General features: G+C 32.5%; 1 protein-coding gene across 1 annotated transcript; it reads right to left on the bottom strand.

The window, feature by feature from the left end:
* Positions 1-13,883: 13,883 nt before the first annotated feature.
* LOC133323015 (amyloid protein-binding protein 2) lies at positions 13,884-18,278 on the bottom strand. Its single transcript, XM_061531972.1, has 7 exons — positions 18,092-18,278; positions 15,527-16,104; positions 15,242-15,469; positions 15,039-15,140; positions 14,285-14,961; positions 14,061-14,218; positions 13,884-13,990 (listed from the first exon to the last, which is right to left on the bottom strand). Exons 1-7 carry the CDS (start codon positions 18,239-18,241, stop codon positions 13,892-13,894), a joined length of 1,992 nt encoding a protein of 663 aa, XP_061387956.1. The 5' UTR covers positions 18,242-18,278; the 3' UTR covers positions 13,884-13,891.
* Between the last annotated feature and the right edge of the window lie 1,572 nt (positions 18,279-19,850).

The raw sequence follows: 19,850 nt of genomic DNA, 5'->3' as shown, positions 1-19,850 counted from the left end.
TAGATTGTACTGTTACTAAGCCAGTTTGAAACCATACAAATGTCTAGAGTTCAATAACCTCGGTCTTATATTTAACGGATTGAATGAAGTATGTAAATTTTGTTAAAAAACATTTGAATCATTCTGGGCATCAAAAAGTTTTTGTATAAATGTTTTTTTTTTTTTTTTTTTTTTTGCTAATTTGACAATGTGGAGTTTGGACCTTCTTACTTATCTGTCGAGATGACCTAAGGTCAAATTTAACTCGTACATAAACATACAGATTTGCAAAATCACGAATATTCATTTTCATGTTGGCTGTCACAAAACATAAAATTGTCTGAATAATAAAACAACAAAAAATTGTATTATTACTTATTCCCACAAAAAGAAAAAAAAAATAAACAATTCTGCGAAAACCATTTAAGTGTTACAAGGCCAACACCGAACAGTAACAAAACACAATTTTGTTTAAGAGAATCGAAAACACAAAGAGTATTGAATATTCGAATACAAGTTTCAATTATTTTGCGCCAAAGTCCGGCTCAGAGTCAATGCGATCTCATTGTGCGGGTTGTCATAGGTCAGTTGAAAATGCTGCCACAACATTTAACTCAAAGAAAAACGTTGCTTTCTTTAACAACTTGCACGCGTCACACACAGATTCACGCGAAATACAAACACACACACACACTCATAACGAGAGATTAAGTGATGTCTGTCATTAAAGTGTTACTCATAAAAAATGAACAATTTGAAAAAATAAATGATTGTTTGGTTTTTTCAATGGCCTTTCTACAGATTAGTACTTTTTGTTTAATTTTTGTGTCTGACTTGTGTCAAAACACCCTATCATAAATCTAACAACAACAACAACTGCGCTGAATAAAAAGCAAACATTAAACAATTGCTAAAAGAAAACAAGAGTGACATGACAGCAGTAACCAAAATAATAACAGTAACTAACATTTGGCGACTTGGCGTCTTTATGAGCGAGAAATCGGGCGAACAGTGGTAACAATATGGAGAAAAAGTATTTCTAAGGAAAATATATTGGTATAAGCAGAATCGATCTAGTTAAGCTATATGTGTTCCTCTGGTCATTATGAGTTGTAACTATAGAAAAGGTCGCATGTAGTTTCGTTACCGGCTAATTTTTTTTCTGTAATAGTTCAATAGCTTGATGGTATAGACACTTTGAATCTATAAAAAATGTGACTGATAGAAATATCCCATTATTAAAGTTATAATACAATGCAAATGGAGTATCCAAATTGATCCAAGCTTTGCACAACCTAAAATTAGGATCAAATCTGAAAAGATAACGCATCGTCCACCTCCCACCCGTTCTTTTACTTTCCCTAACAAATGTGTAATCTTAGATAAAGCAAATGAAGTATCCGATTTTAAAATAATACTATTTTTACAAAACCTACGATTAATTCGGAATCCTCCCTTCACAAATTTGTATTACATTTTTCACAAAGGTTTGACATTTTTGAAAATTTTAAATTTCATATAAGTAAATGAGTGATCCGATTTCACCTATATCTAACTTGATCTCCTGATAAAAAAAAGTGAATTTATCTCATAGTAGAAATATATGTCCAAATTTCAAAACTTTATCTGAAATATTGGGATCTCTATTGTATATTGAACAGACCGACAAACATGGTAAATCCACATATAATTTTATTCTGAACGATAATATACTTTATGGGGTCTACGGTGAATATTTTGATATGGTGGAAGATGTAAACATTCCCATATTTTCGGAAATGGTAAAATACCTAACCCAAATATAAGGTCATGCAGAAGACTAATATCAGGAAATACAAAACCCTACACCTACATTTTCTGTAAAATGTTTTTGTTGTGGCGAAAATATCTTTGACAAAATTTCGATTTATTTTGCACTTTTTGAACTCAATATATTTTGACAAAAAAATAGATATCAGCTGGTCTTACTGGATGACCTAATAGGCCTTGGTAAAATACAAAATCCAAACTAAAAGTTGTTTATACCTCCCTGCAGCATTAAAATTAAAAAAAAAACTTAAAATTATAATAATAGTAAAGAGTAGAACACAATTGCCCTCTTACATTTAATGTTTGCTCCCTTCGAACCACTGTACAGCATTTCACACAACTTTCACAACCTTTTTTTCAATGGTTGGTGCTTTTCTGAAGAAAAAGTAAAGAAAACGAAGAAGAAATTACAAGAAAAACCTCTCAAAGACAAGGTAAACTCCAACAACTCAACACCAGCACCACGACTATCACCAACAACATCATCTTTCTTTCATTCATCCATCCGTCCATGTAGTCCGGAGATAATGAGCTTTAAACATCAAATAACGCCAACAATAACAATGATGAGCAACAACAAGACTTTTCATGGCTACTTTTCACAGCATGAGCTAGACTGAGTGAACGTGAAAAAGTCTGGAAAACTTCATACATTATAAACTTGGCCTTATGCCTAAATCTGTCTGTCTGTCTGTCCTCCAGTCCATTCCTCTGCGTGTCCCATTCGTTCATCTGTCGCTAGCTAGTCAATGGAGGAGGAGGAGTGGAACGAACGTTCATCATTAAAAACCGACCATCTTATTAATTTTCACAGTAAATATTAACGTGATCGTCGTCGTCGTGGTGGTTGTTGTTGTTTTTGCTGTTAAATACAATCGCCGGATTGCCCGGATTGTAAGTGAAAAGAACTGCATTGTTCGACTTGTTGTTGAATTGTGCGAAATGGAGCTTTTTTGTTAGTGCTTTGAATTGCCGTGGATTGTTGTTTGCCAAAAGTAAAAATTAAATAAATAAAAATTCGAACAACAACAATTTACAGTAGCAAACAATAAGAATATAACAAAATATTACTATTCTCATGAAAAGATATTTCTTTTTAATACTGATTTAAGTTGTTTAATATATTTTTTTAAATAGTTGAGACTTTTTGTACTCTCAAACTTAAGTACGTGATACAAAGTTTATTTTTTATAACGACATGTGTCAAAAATCCATTCTAAATATCAGGTGATTAATGCTAAATTAAGATGACGCATAATAACCGAATTTGAGAATAGATATGCAAATTAGTCATAACTTATTTTGGGTCAGACGATTTTAGGTTGAATCAAATTGTACAATTAATCAACTTACAGGACCAGGATTTGTGATTAAAAATTTTGTTTTACTATTCTTGTTCACTACAGGATTTAGTGGGATATTTGCGAGTCTAAATATATGTATACGTTAAACAATTAAAAATATTTTCGCAACATATTTAAAGACATTCGTGTGACCTCAATTTTTTCTATTGCATTTAACCTCAATAAAAAATATAACTCACGCAATTCTGAAGGTCGAATGCTAATGATCACATAAATATACAGATTAGACACATTATTTGTTGACGAACACGTTGAATCATAGTCATCATCAAACCATAATTAAAGGTTAGAGGCTTTAGTGCATTTTGACATTTTAATTGCAGGTCTAACCTAAAGATGGACTGGTCATTGTTCAAGTAGCCATTAGTTTAATAATTATAGGAGGCCCTAAAATCTATGTTGATGTGAAAATTTGTTAACAAGTTTGATTCAAACCTATCATTATTTTAATTCGATGCATGGAAGTGAAGCCGAACATAGTGTTGTGTCGGCAAAGGGAAATATACTGTTTGTATCAAATCTGATGGGTCCCATTTACGGACTTGATTTAGGCTTGGTAAAAATATTACGATGTGTAAATCTCATATGAAGCGAACGGAGAAGTATCAAGGACATAATAGACAAAGCTGAGGACGCTATCGTGAAAACGCAGAAATATAATGAACAACGGTCTAAGGAAATAGATTGTAGAGTAAATGTATTTAAGGAAGGAAATTTTGTGGTGATAAAGAATATTGGAATGTCAGTAGGGGTTAACAAAAAATTGCTGCCGAAAATTAGGTGACATAATGTGGTGCGCACAGTGCTAACAAACGACCGATAAAGCTGCCAGATCACTCAAATACCATATGACGGAGTAATAGTGTGTCCCTTCCAATTTACAATATCTTTCCAAGTGTTGATATACTGTCTGATTCCGAGTTTTGTGTATTTATCCTGTTCTGGTTGGTTTATATGGTATGACAAGGAATTGGACAAGGGAATTGGTTGAACTTTGGTATTTTCCATGGCAGCTGGTTGAACACTCAAAGTGTATTACGAGTCGATTTGAATCGTCTGAATGCTTTCCAATAGAAATTTATAATTTTTATAAAATAAATATATTCTCGATGGTTTTTAAAATAAATCACGAAATTTACAAAAATTTAAATTTCAATAATTAATATAATTTTCAAACTGTTCACACCAAATTATCCCCAACAGCCTTATGCCACTAATTAATTGTTCCATGTTTTTATTACATAATCCATTAATTTTTCTCTTCATCATTTAAATACAAATTCATTTCAGTTTAGCTTTCTTTTAAAATTCGGCATTAATTTGTTTCCCACTGTAGATTTATGTTTTGAATACAAATTTGTTTGTATGTTGTTTTTTTCTTCTTCTTCTAATAAAAATTACTAACAATTTTCACAAAAAGTGAAACCCGGCCAAGCAAACAAAATACTAATAACAGTATAACAACAACAACAAAAACACATAAACAACACAATGCACTTTTAAAGATCAATAAACAAATAATAAATACCCATGCAATTATTAGTTCCCCGCAATGTTAAAAAACATACAATTTTAAACAAAATTTTGGGCGCACTTCGGACATGCTAATCGTTCGAATCAATGGCAACAACGGATGATTAACGTTACACTTGAATTGGTACTGTTAAAAATAGATATTTTGAAAATTATGTTCATTATGAATTTGTTTTTTTTTTAATTCAACTTGTTTATGTTGTTAGTTTTTAATTGTATTTTATTGATTAATTTAAATTAAACTCATTTTTTATTATTTTCTTTGTGATTTTTAAATTAATTATAATTTGTTTTTTTTTACTATTTTTAATTCATTTGTTCTATTAATTTTGTTGTTACAATATTCATTTTCAAATATTATGATTGTATATTATTGATATTAATTTAAATAATTTTCACCGGCATTTCCATTAAAAATATTTAGTTTTTTTTAAATATTATCCACAATTCGTAATTTGATCTTCTTAGCTACTTTCGATTTTTGTTAATATAATATATCCAAATACACAATAATTTATAACACCTATTTGTTATCATTTTCAATTTGATCTTACATTTTTTTGTATTAATTTTAAATAAATAAATCAATTTTATTTTCTTCGTTTTTTGTTCTTTTTTCGGTTTGGTCGGTTAGCGTTGCTATATTCCGCGCGACGTCTCGTTCAATATAACTACAAACTACTGATCGTCCAAGTTGGCTCAAAATATTCAAGTCCCCCTCAACCAAAAAAAAGCGAATAAACAGCTTCTTGTTATTGCGAACATATTACGGCCGTTTGTTTGCTGTTATTGTTGTTGTTGCTTTTGTAGCCATTGGCTGTTAAGTGAAAGAGAAACTTGATCTACAAAAAAGTCGCTCTTTTCATACAGTCGGTGCTGTCGTTGTTGTTGCAAGTTTTTTAGGAGCAGCATGTGTGAGCCGCATATGTTTGCTGGTGTGTGTATAGTTTGAGACCGACTCACAACCAAAAAACGTAGTAAAACGTGCTCCGAATATCATCACTATTGCAGCTCCAACAATACGAAATGTACACACATACACACCTATAAAACTTGAACAATTTCTGTCATTATGCACAGTGGTTAAGAGCGCGTTTATACTACTAAATACACTCGATTTCAAGCGCCAATTACATAGCTTATACGTCACGTTAATCCAGTGGATTATATTTGACGTATACGCCATGGAATTGACATTTGAGATCGAATGGATTTCGTAAATCTAAACACAATTTTAAAGTACGACTTTTTAATACCCTTTGGTTTTTTAGTGGGAGACCCTTAAAGTATTCTCGACACTTCGACCTTGCCTTACTGGCGGGGCAGACGTGGGTTCCATCGATAAACGTTTTGCTATAGCCTTAATGTACGGCTTTATTTTCGGTATTTGTTCGCAGAGAATTTTCAATAGATGTCCATGTTTTTTAAGTTTATTTTACGTATTTTTACGATCATAGTCGCATTTTACTACTGAAGTATATACATTTTCTTCACAGAATATTGGCAATATAGTTCTATGTTTTTACACCTATACGTCTAGATAAATTTTTTCAACCGATGCTGCTTAGATTTGGCATTACGGTTTTTGATGGCTACAAAAAACTGCTTCCACATCATCCTTGTGACATTTGGAAAACACTGTGCCCCATAATCTCCTACCACCCTTATAACGCATCTTCATATACATACATATGTATGTAAGTGACTATCAAACTATATCAATTGATAATTTCATAGCTTAATCAGTATGTATGTAGATGTGTGCGTCTGTGTGTGACTCTGTCCATCCGTATGCCAATCCCAGTCGCCGTGTATATTTGTTATGTTTGAATGGATGATCCAATAATTAAATTCTCAGCACGTCGTTTCACTGGAATCTATGGTGAGGCTATGAATAACCACTTATCACCTGAGCATGCGCGTCGCCATAGAGTATTCGGTGTTAACGAGTCCAAACAAATGGTAATAATGAGCGATTTACTCTTTTGATTCGGTTGGACTCCCTTAAAATGCATTGCCCAAACCCCCCTAATTTTTGTTTACAGCCAAAAATATTTAAAACAGTGAAATTTCGTTCGTGTTTTCATTTCCCTTTCATAGTTCCGCACTCCGGTGGTGCGTCTCAACTTTATATGTTGTTCGTTGTTGTTTTTTAACTTTTGTATTTTTGGCGACAATGGATGTTTTGTGCAGCTTTACGGCTTTTGTTGGTTGGGTCGGTCGTTCGTTGGTTCGTTGGCATAGATATGACAATAAATTGCGTTGAATTATGACAAGCTAAATGTTGTTGCCGACAGGCATGTTACGTTAAACCAGTCTTTCTTTTCAAAAGCATCTCACATCTTTATGTTATTGGTGTTGTTGTGTTTAGTTTTGTCTTAATGTTTGGAACGAAAAGTGATGGATAGATCAAAGTGCCTAAAAAACAAACCCCCATTGGCCACCATAAGAACCAAAACATTTCGTAAGCTGGCACACAATCAACGATCGGCTTAGTATGCGTTTGATCACTCGAACACGTTTGTCTTTCGTAACGGTCGCACAAATGAAATCGAAAGCACTGCAGACTGCTCGTGCATACATACAAATGATAAGATCGGACCAAAGCCATATTTTTTGAGAGATTTATCTGCAATAATGAAGAGAAACTCTTGGGACGGCTTAAAAACATTAGAAACAACATTGCATTTCCATCGCACGAGTGGGTATTGAAAATAAAAATGTCGTAAAGATTAAAATCGTGAAGGGTTTTGATCAAGGAACCATATTTGATTTACACCTTTATTTTTGAACTACCGCAGCCTCTGGTCATAATTTGTCAAATTAACTATAAAATCGACTTTCACCAGCATCCAATGTATTAGATGATCACGATTTGTTTGTGCAATCACATAATTCGTGAAATTATTACGCAGGGTTTTTTTCTTTAAGGGCAATTGGGAGCAACTGGGAACCGGACTGATGTATGACTCCTATGAGCATCCTACATCATAAATGCATTTCCCAAAATTCTTTGTATTGAAATGGGATATATCGGTCCACGTTTGATATATCACCCCATTGGGTATTAAGATTGGTGTATTTCTATTTTATTTATTATTACATTTTATTGGTCTGTGGGGCTACCCATATGGTTTTCAACCAAATTGACTGTAATTTATTGTTTTTTATTCTCGTAGTGAAGAATATATATATAGAAAATATGAACATATTGCATATAATTCAAATTCAGTTCTATAAAATGAAGTGTTCTTGTCAGAATCTTAAAATATTTGTAATGAATAATAAGCTGCGTGGAAGCTGTGATGGTGGTAATGTAAAAAATGGGTGAAAATGTGTTGAAGCCAACGAGTTTTTTGTGTTCGTTCCTGATTTGTGGCTAAACTACACGACGCATCCACATGTGATCAGTGACTAAGTTGCAGAATACCCCATGGACAATATGGTTCTAATGTATGGTTTTTCGATATAATCAATGGATCCACCCAAAATGGATGCTGACATTTTGAAGCCGGATTTTCGGTGTTTTTTGAATTTTTCTTATAATTAGGATGCGCATCCAGATAATGGACTAAACTGATTATAGGATTGTAGAACTCGTGATTTTGCTTTGTTTAGTGTATATCTCATGAATGTGCTCACCGTAGCTTCTTTGCAATTGGGCTCCAAAAACGAAAATTTGGTGCGTAAATTTTTATAAAAAACAAATTTGTTGAGTCTAAAATTAAGAAACTCCATTCAAATTCGGTGGAACCCAGCGTGATTTTAGTTTTTTACGTGCCGGATCTGATGAGCCTATCCATGTTCAATTCCGCCCAATAAAATTCGTGTATATAATAGCGTTTTTCTTCGAATTGATTTCACATACATTTATTCTTGTGTTATCATATTCGCGAATCTGTGTGAAAATAGGTCAAAAATATATCGATACGCGAATAATATGCGTATTTTATCCAAAATCGATTGTGGTGGCACATCCGCGGTTCTTAACCGATCCTTTTAAAATAGGGATCCTTTTGTGTATTTTTATAGGAGGCACATCCGCACATCCGGGGTTCTTAACCGATCCTTTTAAAGTAGGGATCCTTTTGTGTATTTTTATAGGAGATTACTGAAATCGGATGTGCATAAAAATCGTATGCACGTTGCGTGATTTTTAACCATTTTTAGGGTTTTTGACCGCTAAATTAAACATCGAAAAATTCCAATAATTATTGAAAGACATTGATCCGGTTTATACGAAAACCAAATGCGTATCAACCGATTTCAACTAATACGCGAATTGCATGCTTTTAAATATTGGTTATTTGTATGTATTGTAACTGCAATATATTTAGTCATTTTTACAGTCGAAACTGTTATGAGATGAATATACCGATATTTAACAATCAATTAAAAGAATTTGAAGAAAGAGTCGTCGCATATTTTAGAAGATTAAGGCAAAACCGTATTCCCTTAGCCATACTAAAAAAATCGAAAATTCAAAAAAAAAATAATTGGTTTTAATTCAAAAATTAATTTATTTTATTTTTCGATATCTTCATGTTTCTATTTGTTTTTCGCGACTTGTAAACCGTATTTCAATGTGATTTGACTAGTACTGCAAAGAAAACAAATGTGTTTAACAATTTGTGAAAAAATTCGCGAATTACAACAAATAGGAATTAATGTAATTTATATTTGAAATACAAGGTTTAAAATCGCTATAATTTTTGTGCGCAGCATCCGAATTTGTGAAAGCGTACATATTTCGAATCAGCATATTTTTCTTAACCTATGTACCAAAAATCATGAATGTGCTCGCAAAAAAATTTTTCAAATTTTTTTTATGGAATTTTAAAAGAATTTTTTAATTTCCCATATACATATATTTCTAACCAAAAATGGGAATAATCAATTTTAACAATACTTTCCATACCGTAATATTTCTTCCAAACTTAAATCAAATTTGATGATGGGGAACATCGGTGGACCCCTTCTGGTATTTCCCACACAAACTTGTCAACATTTAATTTTGAAATATCATATACTATCCAACCATAAACCAAACTTTGCAGAGCCTAAAATTTTTACCAGGCCTGTATAATATAGAATGATAGGACTTATCGGCGCATTCCTTCTAGTACCTCCTCACAAAATGGTCCAAATTTGGAAATTTTTTTAATCCAATAACTATTGTATGGAATGTCTAATTTGATGCAAATTACACGCATCGTAATAATTCTTTCAAACTTAAATCAAATTCGAAGTTGGGATCCATCGGTTCACTCATTCCTCCCGTACCATATGGAATAATATTCCAAAGTTTATAAACCAAATATTGAAACTCCAATTTCATATTAATACCCAATTGATTTTGAAATGTTTTTTTATTTCACAAGAAAATATACGACTATACGTTTCATATGACAAAATTTAAATGAGCAATGCAATTTATATAAACTCCGTCATCAGCGCCATCTATTGATAGATAAGGTTGAAATCATGCGAAGCCGTTTTTTAGAGTACAACCTTCCAAGCCCATAACTTTTGAAGAGATAATCGAATGTCAACAAAAGATGGTGTCATACGAAAGAGTAAATAATCTTCCTTTACTATGGCCAAATATTACCGAGAAAAACTTTAATACTGCATGTCATATTAAATAATTAAGATTATTATTTTACAAGAAATTATGCATATTTCATATGACACCAATTTTATTTAAATATCTACAGTAGGTCAAAAGTTTTGGGAAAAATAAATGAGGTTTAAATTTTACATAATCCATCTTTGAATCTACCCATTCAATAGATGTCTCTGACGGCAAGTGTTTGCCAGTGCTGCCAAATGTAGAGAAAATCACCGTTTTTTCTTTTATTTTTCATAACTAACTTTAATAGCTTATAACATACACTATTTGATTGTATCAAAGATGGATTGATAGAGTTGCCATGTTGCGACGACAGACGTACAAACCCTATTTTTTTATTCTGTAATATGGTATTTTAAAAATGTATTTATTTTACAATTTCAATAGATCAACAGTTATAGGAAAAACAAATGAGGTTTAAATTTTGCATAATCGATTTTTGGATTAAACCATTCAATAGATGGCGCTGATGACAAGTAATTGCCAGTGCTGCCAAATTTAGAGAGTGAAAAAGAAATCAGTCGAAAGAATATATAGGAGCTAAATATGTCTGCCACTGCACCAATTTCTACAAAACACAATAACGTCATTCTAGGCACAATATGATACGCTGTCATCTGACAAACATGAGGAGTTTGGTGCACAATTTACCTAAAATCGGACGTAATTATATATTGGAGCTATATCTAAATCTGAACCGATTTTTACAAAATTTAACACGATATTCAAAATTTCGATACAATTGGATGCAATTTAGGAGTTTAGTGCTCAATTTACCTAAAATCGGACAAAAATATATATGGTAGATATATCTAAATCTGAACCGATTTCTACAAAAGTTATTCCACAGCCAATTCAAAACGATATTAAAAAATTAGGCTCAACCTAAGCCGATTTCTACAAAATTTAACACAAGTTATTCCACCTTAAATTCAATACGATATGCAAAATATATTGGAGATATATCTAAATCTGAACCGATTTTTTCCAATTTCAATAGGGTTCGTCCTTGGACCAAATAAGTGATATGTGCTAAATTTTATCTTATTCGGATCATAAATGCAAAATGTATTTTGTTCACAAGAATACATGGACAAACGGGCGGACGGACATGCAAATCATGCAAAATCGACTCAGAAATGGATTTTATGCATATTCTCAAAAGGAACCATGTGTCTATATCGTTTCCTTATGTATGTTACAAACATATGCACAAAGGCCCTGTACAACAGAGTGGTGAAGGGTATATTCACTGGAATCTTAGATTTGTTAGACCTTTTGAATGCGTAATGACACAGAAATAGTTCAAATGTGTATTCATAGCTTAGTACATTCTCCATCTTATTGTGTTCAGTACAATTGACAGAGTTGCCACATTAATGGAAAATAACAGTTTTCTTGAATGATGATATTTTTAGGTAATATTTTTAGGAACATCGTTATAATCAAGTGCAAATAACTCAGTGGCCAAACTTAATCGATTTTTACATAATACATACCTAAAACTATTAGGACATCGCCTTCCATAATAAAGATGTTTAGTTTTTATGCCAAGAACAAAAATAAATAATGACACATGTTGTCCCTCTTTGCACATTTCTCCGTAGCGTCACTTATCTAAATACGACTTTGGCTTACCTGGTCCCTGACAAACCCACACACACTAAAATATTGTCGCTCTGGATGCATATAGGATGTGTTACCGCCATATGTGTAACAATTATTGCGGTGGCGTTAAAATTATTTAGAGGTAATGAAATTTCTACACTTTCAATTTTCGTTCGTGTTAGATCTCAAGACGTTCATTATGTACTCTACATTACTACATTGTGAACCCCGCATTGTTACATATTTTATTTATGATATTTGAATGTTATGTACAAAATTTTAGTTTATTATCATATGGGAGCTAATGATATTACATATATAACATATGCCACCAACTCCGATCTATACCCCAACCACATATAGCAACCAAAAGTGTATGTTGCTGTTACTACTACTACACAACTAAATAAAACAACGGCAATGACATTCATATGTATATGTATATATGTAATAAAACAATTTATCAAAATAAAAAAGAAAACAGAATATAAGCAAATAAAATAAAAAACATGTAAGTAAATAGTTCAAAGCATTCAAATACGCTTATCTACTTTACTATATAGTCATATTTGAAACATATATATACACATATATTTCTTATAGTTATGGTACATTATGGTATGGTATGTTTCACTTTATTTTCAAATAATCAAAATGTGTTTAGATTTGTAAAATATGTAGCAAATTTAATTTAGCCTATGAACCCATAAATTTCTATACTTAAAAACATACATAACTATATAAAATCAGATTTTTGTTTGTTTTTAGTATTATTAAAGAATAAAAACTTAAAAGATGTAAATAAAAAAAATTCGAAAATAAACGCAATTGAACAGCACTCTGTTTTTTTTTTTTTGTTCTACAAAATACTTAAATCATCTTCAATTCGATGCAAAACAAAACATAATATTGTGGTAATGTTAAAAAAGAACACAAATTATAGAAATGACAAAATTGTTTAATAATAGTATGGCGGACATCATTTTGAACTGTGGGAGTTTTTTTTTCTATGAAATACTGATGTACACAATATATGAGATTGTTGTTGTCTACCGCTACTACTATGTACTGGGATTGTTGTTTTTATAACATAATACAAAATAAAAAAAGAGAAAACCATATAAAGCAGTCTTAAAACAGTTATTATACTCACTATTGTTATTGAAATGTTACACACCTTATTAAACGGGAGGAGGAAGCGAGGGTGTAATTATTGTAAATTGACACCAAGGAATCTGAGTGAGATATTAAAATCCAATCTATTGTTTCATTGTATGATAATTTCCATAATTTCATTTCTATTCTTAATGCTTCATCTTTTTTTCTAGTTGGCATAATTGTTACTTATTTGTATAAAAACTATATTGTATTTGTATATAAATAAATATTTTACATTTTGCACGATGCGACAATTTAGAATAAAGAAAGAGTGAATTTCGCTGATCTGATAATGAATAACAACATTGCTGTGCTTTTAAATAGATGGACGCAGTCGGATACGCAATAACACAATTTAATAAGAATAATTAAGCGGCAAAGGTAAATAACTAGTGCATTTGTAATCCAATCATACACCAGACTTGGATATATACATTTATATGTTTCTTTGTTTGTTGGTATTTCAAGTATTAAAATTCACGATATGCATTATTGTTGTTAATTAGTAATCACTAAATTATTATGCTTATTTTTTTATACTTGTGTTGTCTGATTTTTTTCTTGTTGTTTTTGTTGTTAACAAAACAGAAATTAAACACATAAGAACGAAGGAAACAACGAAAGAACAAAACAAAAAATTACATATTGCATGAGTTACCTTAATTTACATTTTTGTCTCTATCAATAATAATTATAATATATATGTATGTATATGTAAAATCCCTAATATATTAAGTAGACACAATAATGTTGTTACAACAGCACACATAAAAATATTCCATACTCTCTGTTAGTTTTTGTTGTTTGTTTAATTGCATGGTGTTAAGTTATGGTTGCACATATTGAAAAATTGTTGTTTAATCTCCTCCAGGGAACAGTCTTCGTTAATAGCAGGATAAATTGTTTTCTAAAATAATTAATAATAAACGACAATTAGTTAATGTGTGCTAAAGTGAATACAATACATGGGCACATACATTCATTGTTAGATTTTGACCGCGTAAAATTTGCCAGTTTTCCAAAATATGTGCATATTGTAAATATTTTTCGTATTCTCGCAATGTCTCATAGACGTGACACAGCCCCAAATAATCATATTCAAGGCCAGAATATGAACGACCAAATAAGCGTAAACCTGCACAAAAATGTTAATACAAGTACTTTTATTCACGGACCTTATTTATAATCAACGAATACTTACTGATTTCAATGCTGCGTAAATATAATTCCTCCGCTTCCCTATACTTCTTCATTTGATAATTATATAAAGATGCAAGATGTCCTATGGATAGACCAACTTCATAATCGTAAGGTCCCAACAGGTCGGTTTTTATTTTAATTGCTTTCTGATGCATACGTTCGGCTTCCTCAAATCGATTCATGGTTTGATAAAGTCTACCCAAATTGCCATATAATTTTGCAGTCTGTACATTTTCTTCGCCGAAAACTTCCAATGATAATTGCAATGCGAACTTGTGCAACTCTTCAGATTGTTTTAATAGTCCCTCGTCATCGACACCCTCAGCCATTTTATCCAAGGCAATCTCTTCCAGCAACAATGCTTTAACTCGTTTCGCGGAAGCCAGTTTCAAGTGATTTTGTGGCACCAAATGTTTTAAAATATCTACGGATTTCTCAATATGGTCACGGGCACATGTAAAATTGCCCGTGCTATATTCGTGGACATAATAGGCATAGGATAAATCCTCATGAGCCATGGCTACATGGAAGTTACGATTGCCAAAGACGCAACGTTTGATATCTAAGGCTTCCTTGTAGACATTTACACTCTGATAGGGTGAATCGACATTTAGCAAAAAGAAACCATAGTCCAGTAATGTGTCGGCATACTTTTGATGATTAGCACCAAATGTTTTTCTATAAACGAAACGAGGGAAAAAATAACAATTTAGATATCGCATTCGGTTTAGTTAGATTGATAAATGTGAATTTACTTCGCTCTACTTTTAGCTTGACAAATTAAAATATTTGCTCGTTGATAATCACGTTTCACCACACAAGCCTTGGCTGCCTGTCTTAGAACATCAATGGCAATACTAGATGAACAAAACAATGAAAGTCAATTAGACACAAAATTTTTTGGCTTTGCAAGATCAATTTGTGTGAGTGTGTGGGGGGGTTGGTTTCCACTATTTACCGTTCTGGTGTAGTTTCCTCTAAATTGCGCATAGCGACTACACTCCACATATGACTGTCATCGTATTCATTGCGTGCAAAATACATTTCCGAAATTTGTGTATGGGTGTTTGCCAATAGCGGCTTGGGAATTTCATCTTGGTCGATTTCTTTGAGTAATTCCATCATGATATCAAATGTGCGTTCGGCTGATTTGAAATTACTGGAGCAGGATTCTGAATGTAAAAGTCTAAATTGGGGACAGTTTACATGAAATAGTCAAATTTATAACCTAATATTCAAATACCTCTGTAAACAGTCCAAATAGATGATTTTTATTTTCTTTGTGGGTTCCATTTTTCTCAGACGGTTGGCAACAACTTGTAGTATGGCTATACTTTCCGACAGCCAACCGGCTTCCGAAAGAAATGATCCTAAACGTAAACCAAAATCGATAACATCCAGACCAAAGTTATATTCATTATCATCGGATGACAGTGCCAAAGAATCAGCAGCCTCTATTATTGCTTCCTCATCTACTGAGTCATCATCAGTATGAGGCGGAGACAATAGAGTTGATGATGTTGACGGTGTGGAAGTTGATACAGTTAGTTTTGCTTTGGCCAATTTAGCCAATTTGGAAGCAGTCTTAGTTGTTTGTTGTTGAACGTGTGTTCTTGTTGATGACGATGTTGATGGCGCGGCATAACGTTGAATAAATGTTTGCTCTAATTCCTTGGCCAACTGTTTCCCTCTACTTATCAATGTGGCTAGACAAAGAAATAGTTTCTGACGGGCCGGATCAAAACGCAAAAGACGTTCAAAAATCTGCAAATCGGCCATTTGTTCAAACAGCATATGCTTCAGATCTTCTCGTTGGGACATCTGTAATTGCAAAAGAGAAATAGATTAGAAGGCAATATGGAAACTTAACATCAGCGTATAGGAACAATAACGGCAAAAATAATACTCTGATTATAAGAAAATGTCCGGTGGGAAATCAATGTTTTGTCTTTACCATTTATTTGTATTAGTTTACAAGGACATTATGTTATGGTCAATACTATTTATTGGCCTTGGAGGCTTAAGTATTACTGAATGGAATCAATTTAATAAATAAATATTACTCGCAAAACAATTCAACATAGTAACAAAGAAACAGTGCAAGGCCTTGATTTTCATTCACATTGATTTGATGTAGTTTGCACACGCCTTACGAGTAACATTTACGCCGAATAGAAATTTGTGACATTGTTTCAATAATCTTGACCCCTTCTCTCACCAATCATATACTACATGCTAAATAAACAGCGACTATAAGTGTTCTGTGGGTGTCAGACATGAATGGTAAATAGAACACCCAAATATTTGTATTACAATCAATATTGGCCTGATATTGTAAATGGACAATGACGATAATTTTTGCTATTATTGTAAAAAAACAATCAATAATAATTCGAAGGTTTTTCTTGTTTTTGTATGTAGAAAAAAATATGACGCTGATGATGGATTATCTTTTTATCTTGCATATTCGTGATTTAATAAGGATATGTATAAAATATATAAATAATATGTTCGGACATTGATCATTAAAAAATAATTTAATTGGGCGGAAAATTACTTTGTTTTTCTAAAATAATTGACAAAAACGAAATGAAATTTCGATGAATCAACGTGCTACATGAATCTACAACAACAACATATCAATAAGAACGAATTTTTATATAGACATTTCAGAGGCATATAGGTACTACATTATGACTCTTTTCAGGCCACTATTCCATTTTAAGGAACATAGATCTCTATAACCATTAATGATGAACACAAGAATACATGTGTATGCCTTGACCTATCCCAATACAAAATAAGAATTCAAATCAAATTAATTTAATAAACAAAAAACAGAAAAAAGCCAAAATATAAGAAGCAAACAATGACTTTTGGACAAGCTTTCGACGACCTATCAGTACGACGACGGTCTGCTAAGCCCAGACTGCCGTTTGATAGAGAACATCAAAGTTGTTCTATAGATATAACTTGTGCGGTTATTTGTTGCTTCTTTTCATTTTATTATTATATTTTTTTGCACTTGTAGACATAACAATAAAAAGTTTATAAAAAGAAACGACGATGATGATGTTGAATACCAACCAGCAGTGAACTGTACTGGACAACGGATCAATGGCATTTAAATCAACTGATAAAAAGATTCTTCTACGAATGGAAGCACAGGCGAATAAATAATGGCACGCAATACACAATGGCATCTTTTCATCCTAATTACATATCAATTAAGAACTTTATGCTACTACAGGGGGCGACCAATTCTTTTGTCATGTGATTTTCGATCATTGTAGATGAGGCGAAATTTATTTTCTTTTCATCTTTTTTTGTGTTAGAAAGTAATAGAAAGGGCGTTTTTGAATTCCCATTTGGATAAACATTTAGTTCTACGATATCTGTATATTATGCAATAAGCAAGAAGGGCAATGATTCTGCAAATAAGTAAATGGGAGATTATCACCTGAAGACAATGCAAATCTAAACAAACTTGTTTTGTTTATTTTTGGGATCACCTGTATGTTGTTCGCAATAAATACCTATAGTCACGTACGGAACTGCTTCAGCACACCCATACACACGCTCACAATATCCCATTCCCATATGACCCTAAACCATACAGCCATCCTTCAATATGTAAATGGGAAATTAATTTTTTCTGCTTTTGCCAAAAATGGTCTTCAAGTTAATAGTTGGTGTTGTTGTTGTTATTGTGTGTATGTACGTACATGACAACGTCGCAACATATCGACAAATTGGTAAATATAACCTTGAGATGTATGTTTATTAATATGGATAAAATGTGTCTTACCAATACATAAATGTCTATTAGCACACTGGGAGGCAGGTAACGGAGCTGCTGGACTGCTGCCACGGACTGGGACCTATAGCTGAGCTTGGAAACAAAACAGCAGAGACAGCGGTCGTAAAGAGTTTCACGTTTCGTTCCCACATTCTCCATGATTGGATTGGGATTCGGATTCTGGTGGGGAAGCACACAACGAAAAGAACAACAAAACAAATCAATGAACGACAAACGAACAAAAACACAATCAGAAACCCCAACAACTGTATGCTGTCTGCCGTCTATTCGATTGGAATTTGTCAATCGCGTACGTTTCCTTTCGCAATCCTTGTTCAAAACACGCACTTATTATTATTTGAAAAACACTTTAATTCCTCTGAGTTTCAATTGAGAATTCAACCAACCGTCAACGTTCAACTTTTCACTGAGAAAATCAAGAAAAGCGTCTCCGCCGTCTTTGTTTCGTTGGTATTGTGAAATGTCGTTTTTTTTTCTTTTTGGTTAGGGTTCTATAATTCGTTTAGTGGTCATTTACTATCGATAACGATTATTTACATGTCAACATTGCTATTGGAGGAATGGCAACCCTAACAGCAGTCACAGAGAAAACATCACTGAGTGTGACATTTTAAACGGTTAGAAAAAGTTTTGCTTATGCGTGTTTAATTTGCTGTGTTTGTGCTGTGTTATTTATTCATTAAGTGAAAAGTAATGACTGATCCTTTAAATCCTGCCTAAAAGTTGTTTTATTGAATTGCAAAAGTTATAAAGGTAGAGATTCGTGTGTTCTCTTTGTTTTATTGTTTTTTGACAATAAATACATCTTTTTAGATCGTGTTTAGCGATACTGGCTAGCCATAAAATATAAGGACAACAATGTACATAAATACATACTAATGAACATAACCAAATTATATTAATTATTGTCTGGTATTTGGAAATGTTGGGCTGTAGTACTGACCACGAAGGCCTTCACATATTTGCCGAAAATCCACAATTCCAAGAAGTTGGACTTCGAATCATTCAAATTACATTTCTTGATTTGCCATGAATCGTATCATAGCCAATAAGATGTCGTATTAAAAATATTTTAAAGGTAAGTATTACAAATATGATTTTGTTAAGCATAAGCTAAAATCTTTTTCTTATATTTATGTCATGCCGTACTTAGGCACACTGAATGTAAATTGTTTGCAATTTCCTGGTCCGCATACCCTCTATAGAAATATTAAATTTGACTAGACATGGCACACTTGTTCAGACGAGTGTGTAGCACCTCGTGCCCACCGAACATATATCCAATTGAAAAACTACAAACCTATAAGTAGAATAATTTTCCATAGGACCAAGAAGACCAGGATTTGTATAGAACCGAAAATGGACTGCATTGCGTTGCATGTGTTCAAAATTTATGTTCAGACGAATTTATATGCAAGAGTTATGACGACTACATTTATTCAGCAAAAATTTTGCATTTTGTCAATGAGGTATTTTCAACATTAGCATCATTTATGGACCAATGAAGGTAATATTGGTATAGATATAAAGCGTACAAATTATAATTTCACTTAAATTCGTCTTAATTGAAATTTATAAACAAACCCGGCCTTCAGTCGGGGATTTAAGACTTTCTCATATGGACAGGTGGAAAATTTGGCTATGCTTTCCTTTTATATCAAAAATTTTCTAATATAACCAGCCTTCGGCCGGGTATTTAAGTCATTCTTCTATGGACAGAAGGAAAATTCGGCTACGCGATCGAAAA

Source organism: Musca vetustissima, unplaced genomic scaffold (genome assembly GCF_032173495.1).
Source record: "Musca vetustissima isolate MV318-11 ecotype Yass unplaced genomic scaffold, APGP_CSIRO_Mvet_v1 utg3678, whole genome shotgun sequence".
Lineage (NCBI taxonomy): Eukaryota > Metazoa > Arthropoda > Insecta > Diptera > Muscidae > Musca > Musca vetustissima.
The sequence above is the reverse complement of the archived record's forward strand: the minus strand, read 5'-3'. Positions and strand labels throughout refer to the sequence as shown.

Bases quoted from the DNA above. Each gene is read 5' to 3' on its own strand.
- LOC133323015 (XM_061531972.1), bottom strand. From the start codon at position 18,241: ATGGAGAATGTGGGAACGAAACGTGAAACTCTTTACGACCGCTGTCTC. The intron at 15,141-15,241 runs GTAAATAGTGGA...TTGTTCATCTAG, and splicing joins GAGGAAACTACACCAGAACG to TATTGCCATTGATGTTCTAA. The intron at 14,219-14,284 runs GTAAGTATTCGT...ATTTTTGTGCAG, and splicing joins TTTACGCAGCATTGAAATCA to GTTTACGCTTATTTGGTCGT.